General features: G+C 41.3%; 1 protein-coding gene across 7 annotated transcripts in view; it reads left to right on the top strand.

Annotated features, from left to right (window-relative positions):
• The window catches only part of LOC122445252, a 54,936-nt gene that overhangs the window by 18,617 nt on the left and 22,153 nt on the right, over positions 1 to 14,166 (top strand). For all 7 annotated transcript variants that reach the window (XM_043474230.1, XM_043474231.1, XM_043474229.1 and 4 more), the window contains 2 exons: positions 2,706 to 2,798; positions 12,120 to 12,255. In XM_043474230.1, coding sequence (XP_043330165.1) covers positions 2,706 to 2,798; positions 12,120 to 12,255 — 229 coding nt within the window. The remainder of the gene's footprint in view (positions 1 to 2,705; positions 2,799 to 12,119; positions 12,256 to 14,166) is intronic.

The following is a 14,166-nucleotide window of genomic DNA, read 5'->3' as shown; positions in this document are numbered from 1 at the left end:
ATCTAAACATAGAATCCCAGGGATGGGGAAGCCTGGTGGGCTGCCGTCTATGGGGTCGCATAGAGTTGGACATGACTGAAGTGACTTAGCAGCAGCAGCTGCAGCAAACATTGAGTAATAACTACAGAAGACTTTTTAATACTTTAGAGGCTTATGATTGCAGCAAATTTTTAAAATTTAAATGTTTGTAAATGAAGCATTTTTTTTACAGAGAAGTATTATAGAATGACCCATAAATGACTTTCAAATATAAAATTCTACCAAGTTATTAAAATTAAAATACCAGTAAAAACACAGGAAAAAAGGGAATCATGTAAAGTGATTCAGTTACATATACATATATAACTTTTTTCAGATTTTTTTTCCCTTATAGGTCATTACAAAATATTGTTTATAGTTTCCTGTACTATTCAGGAGGTCTTTGTTGATTATCTATTTTATACATAGTAGTGTGTATATGTTAATCCCAAACTCCTAATTTATCCCTCTCCTCACCCTAGATTTTATTTTTAAATGTCAATATTTTCTATATGTTAGAAATTTCATTCTTTGAAATTTTAAAACTTATGATGAACAAGTGTAGATACCAAACTAAAAAGTTACAAGATTGTTTATAACTTTTCCATTTCCCTCTAGGATGTTACTGAAGGCAAAAATGTCTTGAGGCCAGTGTTTCATAAGGCCCAAATGTTTGATTTCCTTTCCTGTTCTGTGAGCTACTCCCAGGCTCCTAGTGACTTCTCCCCAGAGATGGGCACAGAAGCTTTCTGCTGCCGACCACTAAGGAGGCATGAATGCCTCACTATCCAATGACAAGTTTGCTTTCTTAATTACTTGTTATAACGTATAAAATGCAATTTTAGGAATAACGCTCCTCCCTTCCTTCATCATATGTATGTGTGTGTGTGTTCACCTGTGTCTTTCCTTACACACATCAGAGCATAAAACAAAGATCCCTGCCCCTGAGGAGAGGGCTGGGAACACACCTGTGTGTGTATGAGGGGTGCGGGAAGTCAGACAACTTTTAAAAAGCATAATAAATATATACCAGCTATGGTTTACTATAAGATGATAGCTTCTATGGAAAAAAGAAAAAAACAATCAAGATAAGTCAGTTTGGGAACCTGGGGAAGAGAGAAATTGTTGGGGTGTGATTTTATTTCATTTTTATCCTCAAATGCAAATAGCTTTATAGTTTGCTAACACACACACACACACACACACTTTCAGGTGCAAATATAGCAATATGGAAAATTCTTAGAAGTGGAATTATAGGGCCAAAAGGCATGCGAATTTAGTGATTTTATTTTTATCTTAGCCTTTATTTATTTGGCTGTGTTGGGTCTTAGTTGCAGAACTCAGGATCTTTGTTGCATGATCTTTCATTGTGTCACATGGGCTTCAGAGTGCGTGGGCTCAGTAATTGTAACACAGGAGCTTAGTTAACCCCTGGCATGTGGGATCTTAGTTTCCCAACCAGGAATCGAACCTGCATCACCCTCATTGCAAGGCAGATTCTTAACCCCTGGACCACCAGGGAAGTCCCTAGAGTGACTTTAAATAGACGGTTGCGTATAGGCTTCCTTGAAGAGGTGGCATTTATGAACAGACACAGGAGAGGAGGGAGCGAGCCTGCAGATAAATGAGGAGTGTTCCAGGAACACCCCAAGGTCTGCACACGAGGAGCAGCAGGTGCCTGGGCAGTCCCAGGGGCCAGGAGTCACGTGCCTGCCGTGTTAGCTAGGAAAGCACAGAGGAATCAGGACTGAGTCAGAACTTAGGTTTGAGAAGGATCACTCAATCTGTGTGGCAAACAGACTTGGTGTGGGTGGAGGGCACAGAGACCTTCTGGGAGGCTGCTGTCGTTCAGATGAGCGGTGGTGGAGAGAGGTGAGAGGGTTCCACCCGGGTAAGACGAGGACAGCAGCAGAGGAGGTTCTGCATATACACTGCTTCCTGGTGGATGGGACGTGGGGTGTGAGAGAGGGAAAGAAGGGTCCAGAATGACCCTAGTGTGATAATATATCAGAATGTGTACTTATTTTATAATTTTATCTATTTGTTTATTTTTATTTTTGACTGTGCAGGTCTCTGGGGCTGCATGTAGGCGTTGTCTAGTTGCAGCAGGCGGTGGTTCCTCTCTGGTTGCAGTGTGAGGTCATCTCACGGAGGTGGCTTCTCTTGAGAAGTTGTGGAACTCTAGGGTGCTCAGGCTCCGTAGTTGTAGCGCATGGACTTAGTTTCTCCACGGCATGTGAAATCTTTCTGGACCAGGAATCGAACCTGTGTCCCTGGCCTTGGAAGATGGATTCTTAACCACTGGGCCACTAGGGTTGTCTCCAATATATGTACTTAAATGTGCCAAAAATGTGTTCTAATCTGATATGTTCTTACTAATTCCCAAGACTGGAGCTACTGGTATAGAGGGCAACTGTGGAACTGAAAGAAGGATTTACACACGGCCCTCAGGTTGGTTCTTCAGGTGTTGCCTGGTTGCATACTTTCTTCAAGCCTTTGAGGGGAGAAACATGAAAAAGACAGGACAGAAGTGAAGTCAGTGGGACAGATAATTCTCTCTTATGAGAAATACCTCTGCCCAAAGTATACATAAAATGAAGGCAATAAATGATATTAAAGAGTGTCAAAAATCCATGCATGCAACTTCGAATTATTATTTTTTTAATCTTTTAATTTTTTTCATACAGCCAGACAGAGAGGAAGTTCAACTTTGAACCAGATTACAGAGTCATCCAGGGCTGTAACAGTGAAAACTACCTCAGGGAAGAAGAGAAAAAAAGGTATTTTTGTGGTTGTTTAAACTATTCCTCTTACTTCCTTCATCTTGTAAATCACTTCCTCCTTTCATAGGCTCTGTGTAATTACTAAAGTAGTTATCCCAAATAGAAAAACTCAAGTGGAGAAAAAGACTCAGTGTCTGATGGCTTCATATAAACCTAGTACTGAACAGCTTAGCCATACCCACCGGAACTATAACCGCCAGAGGAATATGACTCTGCCACATTCAACAAGTCCAAAAAAAAAACAATTATGGGAATAATCTGCAGTAAACAGCAGGCAGGACCTGATAAATTCAGCTTGGAAACTCTTTTCCGATGCTCATTCCTTAGAGGTAGAAATGGAGCATATGCCTTGAGAAAACCACAATCCAAAAAGACACATGCACCCCAGTGTTTATTGCAGCACTAATTGCAATAGCCAGGACATGGAAGCAACCTAGATGTTCATCGACAGATGAATGGATAAAGAGGCTGTCGTACATGTATACGATGGAATATTACTCAGCCATAAAAAGGAACAAATTTGAGTCAGTTGTAGTGAGGTGGATGAACCTAGAGCCTTATCCAGTGAAGTAAGTCAGAAAGAGAAAAACAAATATTGTATATTAACACACATGCACACATATATATATGGAATCTAGAAAAACAGTCTGCTGGACATAGCAGGGGAAGGAGAGGATAGGACAAATTGAGCATTGACATATATACACTATCATGTGAAGAATAGATAACTAGCAGGAAGCTGCTATATAACACAGGGATCCCAGCCTGGCACTCCGTGACAACCTAGAAGTATGGGATGAGGGGAGGAGGGAGACTCAAGAGAGAAGGAACATATGTAAAATCATGACTAATTCGCATTGATGCACATCAGAGACCATCACAACATTGTAAAGCAATTATGCTCCAGTTAAAAAAAGGTAGAAACAGGGTAATTTAGAGGGAATTTCAAGAAGTCACCAGCTCCATAACCTCTGAGCAGGATTAAACTAAGAGAGAAGCTGTCCAAGTATTAAAGGTTTGCACTAAATGGTAGGGAACCAGGATTCCGTTCCCAGTACTCGTCCTGATGGTCTCAGCCTCCTGTTTTGCAAGTCAAGGACTTGTGCTCATAGCTTCCTAAATTCCACTCTAGCTTTAACATTTTGAAGTTACGAAGAGACAGCACAAGATGATTGATCACTGGGTGTGTCATGAGCAGTCTTGGGGAAATTCCTCGTGGAGGCTAACCTAAATTTCTGTTACTCTGTGTTAGTCCACTTCGTTGTTGTTTTGTAGTTTATGGTAGTAGGCCCTTATGATGAAGCTTTTCACCCTTTGGCTTTCTCTTCCCCAATTTTAATCTGTTCTTGCGTGGTCTTTTTTTCTGTTCTTGAATTATCCTTGTTGCTTTTCTGTGAAATCTCACTGAATTTGAAAAAAATATAATTTAGTGATCTAAAAAAGCCAGATGAAAAGGTAAAGTGAGAACAATTATCAGGCCCTAGCTCTGTTGTCTGATGTGAATATAGTCTTTCTGCTGAATAGTGACTCAACAGTCCTATCCCCTCAGATGTCATCCAGCCCAGTGTAAGGACTGTCCTCTGTACGGTGACCTGGCTTGGACACACTGATCCTCCTCATCCCCAGAGGAACCCCAGCCAACTCCTCTGAGGGCATCTTGGTTGAAAATATTCCCAAATGGCAACTGTCTAATAAAACAAATGATAACCTACTATGGTGCTCCTCCTCCTCCTCTCCCTTCTTCCTCTTTCCCCCTTTAGTAGATTTTCTAAAATCTACTAGCACTATTTAAAATTTTTTTTTAATTAAAAAACAATGCAGGACTTCCCTGGCAGCTCACAGGGGTAAAGAATCCACCTGCCGATGCAGGAGACATGGGTTCAATCCCCAATCCGGAAAGATTCCATACTCGGAGAAAGAACTAAACCTGTGCACCACAGCTACTGAACCAGTGCTTTGGAGCCTGGGAACCACAGCTGAAGCCCTCACGTTCTATGGCCCGTGCTCTGCAACAAGAGGAGCCACGGCAACGAGAAGCCCCCTCGGAAACTAGGGAGGAGCCCCCGCTCACCACAACTAGAGAAAAGCCCATACAGCGGTGATGAAGACTCAGTACAGATATAAATAAATAAAATTTTAAAATTAAAAAAAAAAAGCAATGCAAGCCACAAGCCTATAATCTTAGCTGGAACAAGAGTACGTGGGAGGGTAGACATGACAAGAGGGGTGGGTCACGTTAAGGAGGATTGCATGCCAGACCAAGAGCTTGGACTTAATCCAATAGACAATGGGAGCCATTCAAGTCTTTTGTCTCCCAAGGAATTCTGTGCCTGGGATCAATAGAAACCACTTTGTATCTAGTATTTATTTACTTTCTAGCCTCTTGTCAAAGTAGAGCATTTTTATGCTACCCAGACTTCACAAAGCAAATTAAAAAACAGTTTCCTATACTGGATAATTATTTTCACAGTCATAAGGTGTTTATTTGTCTGAGGATGAGTTTGGTCTTTGGTAGAAGAGTTCTACATGTTTCAAAATAAGAGTCAGATTGAGCTGATTTACATCAGCCTCCTGGGTGAGGAGTCCAGATGGTTTCCATTTGGTCCCAATTGGAAACAGCCGAACTATTTTTATGCTCGCCTCTTTGTGGACAAGAGGCTTTTGGTCTGCTGCTTGGAAAGTTGAACTCAATACGGTATGAATCAAAACCCCCATTCAGAAGCCTGACACCCTTTCTATTCCTTCCAAATGAATGATTACAGGAACTTGACCACATCAGCTCTCACGTGGGTGAGGTCTGGCTTGGCCTACCCTAGTCACACGCTTGTCAGGTCCATAAGGATCCAGAGGATGACTGAACACTGAAAATCATTGAGAGGTCATCAGAAATAGTCATCTGCAAATAAGACAGCTCCCCTGGGCCCCATTCAGCTTGACATGTCATGTCACTTCAAGGCCCTCAAAGTTCTCAGAAGACCCAGCAAGGACTTAGGAGTGCTCTGTCCCCTGGGTCTGCTCCATTTCCCAGCCCAAGCCCCACACCGTAGTTCCCAGGATTGTCTTAACTCTCAAGGATTTAGGACTGGGAGCCCCAGCATATGACTTAGATGTGTTCAGGGAGCAAAATCTGACACGTGCTCAGTCCCCAAGCTTGCATGTGCATTCAGTTGTATCCGATTCTTTGCACCCCCACGGACTGTAGCCCACCAGGCTCCCCTATCCATGAAATTTTCCAGGCAAGAATACTGGAGTAGGTTGCCATTTTCTATTCCAGACAGACCCGTGCTACAGGACTAAAGCCACTCAGGTGGCAAATTCACTTCCCCAAATAAACTATATATCATTGCCACAGACCATAGGAATGCTAGTGGCTTTAAGGAATGCAAGGTTCAAGTTCAAAAGTCAAGATGTAATCTTCAAAACAGCTTTATTAGTTCCAAGTCAGGAAATTACTGGTTATAATCCAGAAATTGTTCTACTTAAGATTTTATCCTGAGTGATAGCTAGACAATGGAATCTTTGTGGACAGGTTCCAAGGTCCAAGGTGTGAATCACCCAGCACTAATTACACTTTGCTTCCTCAAGTCCTGCAATCAATAGGATTTATATTCTGGCTGATAAACCTCTGGTCATCACACAGAAAATCACACATACTCCTTTATGGAAAGAAGCTGTTTTAATAAGTTAAGAAAAACAAAAGTCAACTTCAAGAAGAAGGTCCTACTGGGACCTGGCATCCACAGATGAACACTGAGTAATGGTTCACATTCTGATGCCCACCGAAATGTGTGATACCCATCTGTTGGTCTCAGAAGATGCTAGATGGGAATTTCTGGCTCCATGAAAATTTACACTTGATCTTTGGTGTGGGCTTATAGGGGAAACAGAGCTCTCACTGGAAGGAATGGGGCTTCCCAGGTGGCGCTAGTGGTAAAGAACCTGCTTGCCAATGCAGGAGGAGAGGAGACGCAGGTTTGATCCCTGGGTGGGGAAGATGCCCTGGAAGAGGGCATGGCAGCCCAGTCTAGTATTCTTGCCTGGAGAATTCCACGGACAGAGGAGCCTGGCAGGCTACAGTCCACAGGGTCACAAAGAGTCGGACACAGCTGAATCGACTGAGCACAGCACAGCCCAGCAGCTGGAAGGAATGAGAAGAGGTTCATCAGCTGTGAAAGAAAGAGCATTCTAGGCAAAGGGAACCAGGTGAGAAGAGGCTCGGGGGTGAAAGTGCCTGGAGCGTTCAGCATCTGGAAAGTGTGACATTCCCTGCAGAGTGGTCAGGGGAGAGGGCTGGAGGCCAGTGGACACAAATGGCCAAAAGCCACGAATGTTGTTAAGGAACGGGACTTTCTTCTGTGTGCAGAGGGGGAGCCATGATGCATTTGAAACAAGACAGTGACATAATAAGAGCTGGATTTTTAAAAAGAATCTCCAGCAGCTTTGCAGCACTTGTTTTAGAGTTGGACATTGGGACAATGGGAGACTAGTTTGGAGGCTATTACAGTAGATCAGGCAAAAGAAGATAGAGGGCAGAACTGAGACTGCAGTGATGGAAATATAGAGTCTAGATATATTTAGGAGGGAGAACTGACAGGACCTAGTGAGGGTGGTAAGAAAGGTTCTGGAATCAGGAAAAGCTGGGGAATCTCAGAGAGTAATTGAAGAAAAAATGGGAGGAAGCTGCAGGTAGGGCAAATCTACATTGGATCTGTGGTATGGCTCCCTGGTGAGGCACACAGTTGTCAGAAACATGTATCTGATCCTCAGGGAGGCACTGGCAGAAGTGGGGACATTTTTATATGTGGAGGTTCTCCATCAGGTTGTACCCACCCAAGGATTTCAATGACACACACTCCAGAAATGAAGCTGGAAAGCTAGGCAGTAATATTTGCTGTGCACTACATGACTCTACAGTCATTATTCCACCATGCTTCCCAAGTCAGTCTTTGATTTAGGATTTGAGTATGATGCATTTAGGATATGAGTGTGCATGTGTGTTCTAAGTCGCTTCAGTCACGTCTCTTTGCAACCCTATGGACTATAGCTCGCCAGGCTCCGCTGTCCGTGGGATTCTCCAGGAAGAATACTGGAGTGGGTTGCCATGCCCTCCTCTAAGGGATCTTCCCAACCCAGGGATCGAACTATGCATCTCTATGTCTCCTGCATTGGCAGGCAGGTTCTTTACCACTAGTGCCAACTGGGAAGCCCAGGATATGAGTATTATGATCTATATGTCAGCAATGGGGGCATTTAGGTTCAGAGGAGTTAAGTGACTTTCTGGGGAGTCACACACTATTTTTCAGAGAGGTTTCAAACCTGGAGATTCTTCTCATTTCAGTACACCACTCTGTCTCAGGCATAGCAGGCATCACTATACCACTACTAAGGTCTCTGAGACAGAGGAGGGTCACGTAAAGTGGTCATTGTTAGTGAGCTTGTTTTTATTTAAAGAAGTGGAAGATTAGGTAAAACTAGGTTGGAGTGAATACAGCTGGGGTGGATCAAGTATTACCAGGAGCTGAGCATGGACTTACTCTTACTCCAAGGAATTTGTTTCCCATTCAAAGAAAAGAATTTGGTTCTGCTTGAAATTTAGTTAGGGTCTTGGAGCAGGAAATCCCTGACCTAAGGCAGCATTAGCCTTCCTACCGTCTAACAGGGCATGTGGGACTCCCTAGAGGTCTAAATTCTAGAGAGTGCCTTGGACTAGCATTTTCTAAACTGGTTATTTTTCATGGGCCCAGATGACATTATTACCTTTCTTACCACCAGTTGGAGTGAGATTTGGAATGTTTTACCCATGGGGATGCAAGCTGGACCAGGACAATCACAAACTTGGGAGCCTCCTTCCTCTCCAACTGCACACAGTTATGCCACACTAGCTCGGTGCAGAGTGATGACTGGCTGAGACCATTTTGTTTCTTTCCTTGCAAAGCTGAGCAGCTGCACAGGAATTTGGCCTTTGGCCTTGGCCCCCTTGGCCTCATGCTTCATCACTGCTGCTTTCTGGCATGCCAGGAGGGGGCAAACAGAAATGAGTGCCACCTGCAATCAGTATCCACATTGTTAATCATTCTGGGTAGTCAACTTCTCAAAGGCATTTATATTTGTGAAGAGATGTCCAAAATAGAAAAATCATACTTTGTTCATGTTCATGAGTTGTCTCAAGGTACTAACTACACCAGGCTTGGAAATACAATGAATAGTGAGATAAAATTTTCTGCAACATGGTTACACTTATTCATTGATTCACTCATTTATTCAAGAAACAGTTATTAAATACCTATGGTGTGCCAGATACTGTGCTAGGACATTGGCACTGTTATATTATTCATAATGGCTGTCATTAGCTATCATTCTCATAACCTGAATGTAAGGACAAATGAGATGTGGACCAGTTAGGCTTATCTTCAGTAAAACTAAAGGATGGGCTTGTTGTCATCCCTCTAACTATGTTTTGAAGGAAAATAAATCCTATTTCCTTCAGTAACTCAGCAGATTACATTTATATCCAAATAAACCAATTGAATCTTTTTTAAAAGCATGCTTTTATTTTTAAATTGGCAAGCTAGAATGATCCAATGTCCACATTTGTCATCTTTCCCTAAAAAGTCAGTTATCTTTCATGACTTGAAAACTCTTCCGACACACTAGGTAACGTACTGCCTCAGCTTCATGAGGGTAGTAAGTTCTGTCTCTTTTGCTCTCTGTTAAACTCCCAGCAGCTAGAACTGTGGCTGGCACATAATAGGAGCTCAAAAATATTTGTTGAATGCTGAATGAATTCAAGAACAGAAGAGTCCCATCCAGCCCTGGGGTTAGATTCTCAAGTCGGTATGTCAGGCAAAATTAGTGTGTAGATAAAGGAGCTTTTTTTTTTGGATGCACAGCTTGTGGGATCTTAGTTCCTGACTAGGAATTGAACCCCAGGCCATGGCAATGAAAACACTGAGTCCTAACCACTAGAATGCCAGGAAATTCCTTAAATAAGCCTTTAAAATCTCCCTTTTCGTTTCTTCATTCTTTCTTTTTTGTTTGTTTTTTTTTTGGTCAGGCAGCATGTGGGGATCTTAGTTTCCCCACCAGGGATCCAACCCATACCCCCTGCATTGGAAGTGCAGAGTCTTAACCACCAGACCACCAGGAAAGTCCCTAAATGAGCCTTTATAATCCTTTGAACTGCCAACACAAGACAATATATAGATATCTGTTATCTCTAAGTTCCATGCGTTTTCTTTCCTGACTTTGGAACAGGTCATTGGTTTTCAGTCAAGCCTCTCGTGAAGTAGTTGGCTGGGATTCCCAGGGTCACAGTGCACACAAAACGTTTACCTACAAACTCTTGGAGGCCCTGGGGGAAGTGATCAGCTTCCTAACTGGAGATTCAGCTGTCTCATCTCACACTTACGAGTGGATAAACCAGCATTATATCCGTAACTCTTTTCTCTTTCTCCATCCCCTTCCTGTTTTTTTTTTTCCTTTGCCAAACTCCTAAACTTATAAATCAAATGTGAATATGATATTGTGAATCAACTGCACTCCAATAAAAATGATATACCCCTCAAAATGTGAATTTTGTGAAAGCTGTATAGAATGAGGGTGAACCAGACTCCAGGACCACTGAACTCAGGCAGGATGATTCTTCCTCCAAATTTGTGCTTCTAGAACTCAAAAAATGTGATAACTATGCAGGCTCTTTTAGAAGGCTGAATCCTTGTATTAAGTTGGTGCAAAAGTAATTGCAGTTTTGCATTGTTGAAATTTGCCATTTCATATTGGAATACATTCTTAAATAAATGTGGTTATGTTATACATCATTTTAATATGTATTTCTTTCTTTTTGTTTGTTTGTCAATGACTTATTACTAGCTGTTCATTTCATATTTATTTTAGACTATGGAAATTATGTTAGACAAAAAGCAAATTTGAATGATTTTCTTATTCGAGTTCAAAATGAGTCATAAAGTGGCAGAGACAAGTCACAACATTAACAACGCATTTGGCTCAGGAACTGCTAACGTACAGTATTCAAGAACTTTTGCAAAGGAGACGAGAGCCTTGAAAATGAAGAACATAGTGGCTGGCTATCGGAAATTGACAGCAACCAACTGAGAGGACCATCGAAGCTGATCCTCTTACGACTATATGAGAAATTGTCAAAGAACTCAGTGTCAGCTATTCTACAGTCATTCAGCATTTGAAGCAAATTTGAAAGGTGAAAAAGCTTGATAAGTTGGTGCCTCATGAGCTGACCACAAATCAAAAAGTCATCATTTTGAAGAGTCGTCTTCTCTTATTCTACACAACAATAATGAACAATTTCTCAATGGGATTGTGATGTGTGACAAAAAGTGGATTGTATATAACAATCAGCAATGAGTACCTCAGTGGTTGGACCAAGAAGAAGCTCCAAAGCACTTGCCAAAGCCAAACTTGCACTCAGAAAAGGGTCATGGTCACTGTTTCGTGGTCTGCTGCCTGTCTGATCCACTACCGTTCTCTGAATCCCAGCTGAGAAGTATGCTCAGCAAATCGATGAGATAAACCAAAAGCTGCAACACTTGCAAAATGGCACTGGTCAACAGAGAGGGCCCAGTTCTTCTCCACGAAAATGCCCAACCAAATGTTGCACAACCAACGCTTCAAAAGTCGAATGAATTGGGCTACGAAGTTTTGCTTCATCCTCCATATTCACCTGACCTCTCGCCAACTGACTACCACTTCTTCAAGCATCTAGACAACTTTTTGCAGGGAAAATGCTTCCACAAGCAGCAGGAAATAGAAGATGCTTTCCAAGAAAGAGTTCATCGAATCCTATTTACAGATTTTTATGCTACAGGAATAAGCAAACTTATTTCTCGTTGGCAAAAATGTGTTGATTTTATAATGGTTCCTATTTTGATTAATAAAGATGTGTTTCACCCTAGTTATAATGATTTAAAATTTATGGTCCAAAACTGCAGTTATGTATTCACCAACCTGATAAAAGGGCTACCACTTCTTCAGAATCAACAGACAACACCTTCTACTGAGAAATTTCCAGAGATGTTGATTTTCTCTTTAGCCAAAGTAAAGGCAACAATTTAAATCTTAAATGAGATTTTTCATTCATAGAGAGCTTGCTATTATAAAGAAAAAGGATATTCTGAGTATTTTTTAAAGGACTTCTTAAGTTATATGCATTTCCTTCAGTATGTTGCTAAATGCATCTACTCACACAAGTTAGATCAGTATAATCTTAAAAACTAAAATCAATTAAGGTGGTGAAATGGGAGAACTATTGTCTAAAAATAATCAAATACTCTGATCTTCCTACAGGAATCAAGAAAAAAATTAAAGATTTGATTGAAACTGGTCCTTGGTTAGTGAAGCTGTATTTGGCAGATAATGGCATAGATGGAAAGGGAAAAGAAGGAGAAAATGACTTGTTGGAATTCACTCAAATATTAACATGGTGAGTAGAAAATTAAAATGCTTTACTTGTTCACCTTCCAAAACGAGGTGCCTGGGTTAAATCATGGGGACAATCATTTAATTGCAGCTTGTTAGTGGTGCCAAGTGAGATTTTCAGCTGAGAGGAAAGCAGTGGTCTGTCTTGTCTTTGGTACCTGATCTGTGGGAAGGCCTGAAATCATAAAAATGACATGGCAGATAGTTGTATGTTAGCCCACAAATGGGTCTTGAAGACCTCATTAGAAGCCCCATTTTAAAAAATTGACAGCTAAGGCAAGGCAAGAGGTATGACTTCCAGATTTTTCTTCCCCATGGTCAGGATATGATGTAAATCTAAGCAATGTGACGTGAGGAAGAAAGGCAGCCTACTCAAGAGTGGATACTCCTTTGTGTTTGATTACAAAGTTGTCCCAACCTCCTTAAAAGGAGAAAGAGCTATTCTCAGAAGCTTCTAGAAAACAGAATATTTCTTGCCCCTTTTATCTTCTCACCCTTGGTTGTCTCCCTGTCCACTCTCCTGAAAATGCACACCCAGTAGGCCAAGCCATAAGTGAGCATGTGTAGCCCTGTGAGAAAGCTTTCTGGATTGGCTCTAGGCTACACCATTTTAGGACATAAGTACTTATAGCATCTTGGGGCAATCAAGGGCGATAGAGCATAGCCAAGATTTGGGGCTTGAAGGCTTGATTGAAAGCTATTTTTAAAAAATAATTATTTGTATATTTATCTGTTTTTGTCTGCACTCCGTTGCTGTGCACAGGCTTCAGTAGTTGTGATTTGCAGGCTCTAGAGCTCAGCCTCAGTAGTTTTGGTGCAGGGGTTTAGTTGCCCCATGGGATATTGGTTCCCAGACGAAGGATCCAACCCACATCTGCTGTGTTGGCAGGCTAATTCTTAACCACTGAACCACCAGGGAAGTCCCTATTTATAAAGTAATAAATTATTTCCCTAAAGTATTTCCTTATTCAGGAAGGATGAGAAGATTTACAACTTGGATAGCTTTGCTGGTATTTTTTATAGTAAATATATTAATAAACTTAGTTTTGTTAACCCATAATACAGCACTAGATTTACTATATTGCTAATGTATTATCCTTTAGTATATTGCTAACATTTTGTTAAGCATTTTTGCATTGGACTTCCCTGGTGGTCCAGTGGTTAAGAATCTGCCTGCCAATGCAGGAGATAACAGGTCCAAGCCCTGGTATGGGAAGATTCCATGTGCTATGGGGCAGCTAAGCCCATGTGCCATAACTACTAGCCCACACTCTAGAGCCCGTGCTCCGCAAAAAGAGAAGCCACCATGATGAGAAGCCCTCACGCTGCAGCAAAGACTAGCCCCTGCTCACCGCAACTCAAGAAAGGCCCACACACAGCAGTGAAACCCAGTGCAGCCAAAAAAGATTTTTTTTTTATTAAAAAAAGAAAATAATTTTTGTATCTATGTTCATGAAGGATGTCAGTCTATACTTTTCTTGTAATGTCTTCAGCTGGTATTGCAGATCAGGGTAATTTTGGCCTCACAGAATGAGTTAGGAAGTGTTTCCTCCTCTTCTACTTAATGAAATAAGTTGTGTAGAATTGGCATTATTTCATCACTAAATATTTGATAGAATTCAATGGTGAAGATATCTGGACTTAGAGTTTTCTTTATGGATAGATATTTAAACTACAACTTCAATTTTTTAATCGATAGATGGCTGTTTTGGCTTTTTTCTTTTTTGAGTAAAACTTTGTGTCTTTTCAAGAAATTTGTTCATGTCATTTAAGTTTTCTAATTTACTGGGGTCAAGTTATTCATATATTTTCTTATAATCTTTTTCATGTGGGATCTGTAGTGATATCTCTTCTTCCATGTTTGAAATTGTTGATTTGTTTTCTCCTTTCCAATTAATCTGATTGGAAATTTGTC

Source organism: Cervus canadensis, chromosome 7 (assembly GCF_019320065.1).
Source record: "Cervus canadensis isolate Bull #8, Minnesota chromosome 7, ASM1932006v1, whole genome shotgun sequence".
In the NCBI taxonomy this organism is placed as follows: domain Eukaryota; kingdom Metazoa; phylum Chordata; class Mammalia; order Artiodactyla; family Cervidae; genus Cervus; species Cervus canadensis.
This window is presented reverse-complemented; position numbering and strand designations above follow the sequence as displayed.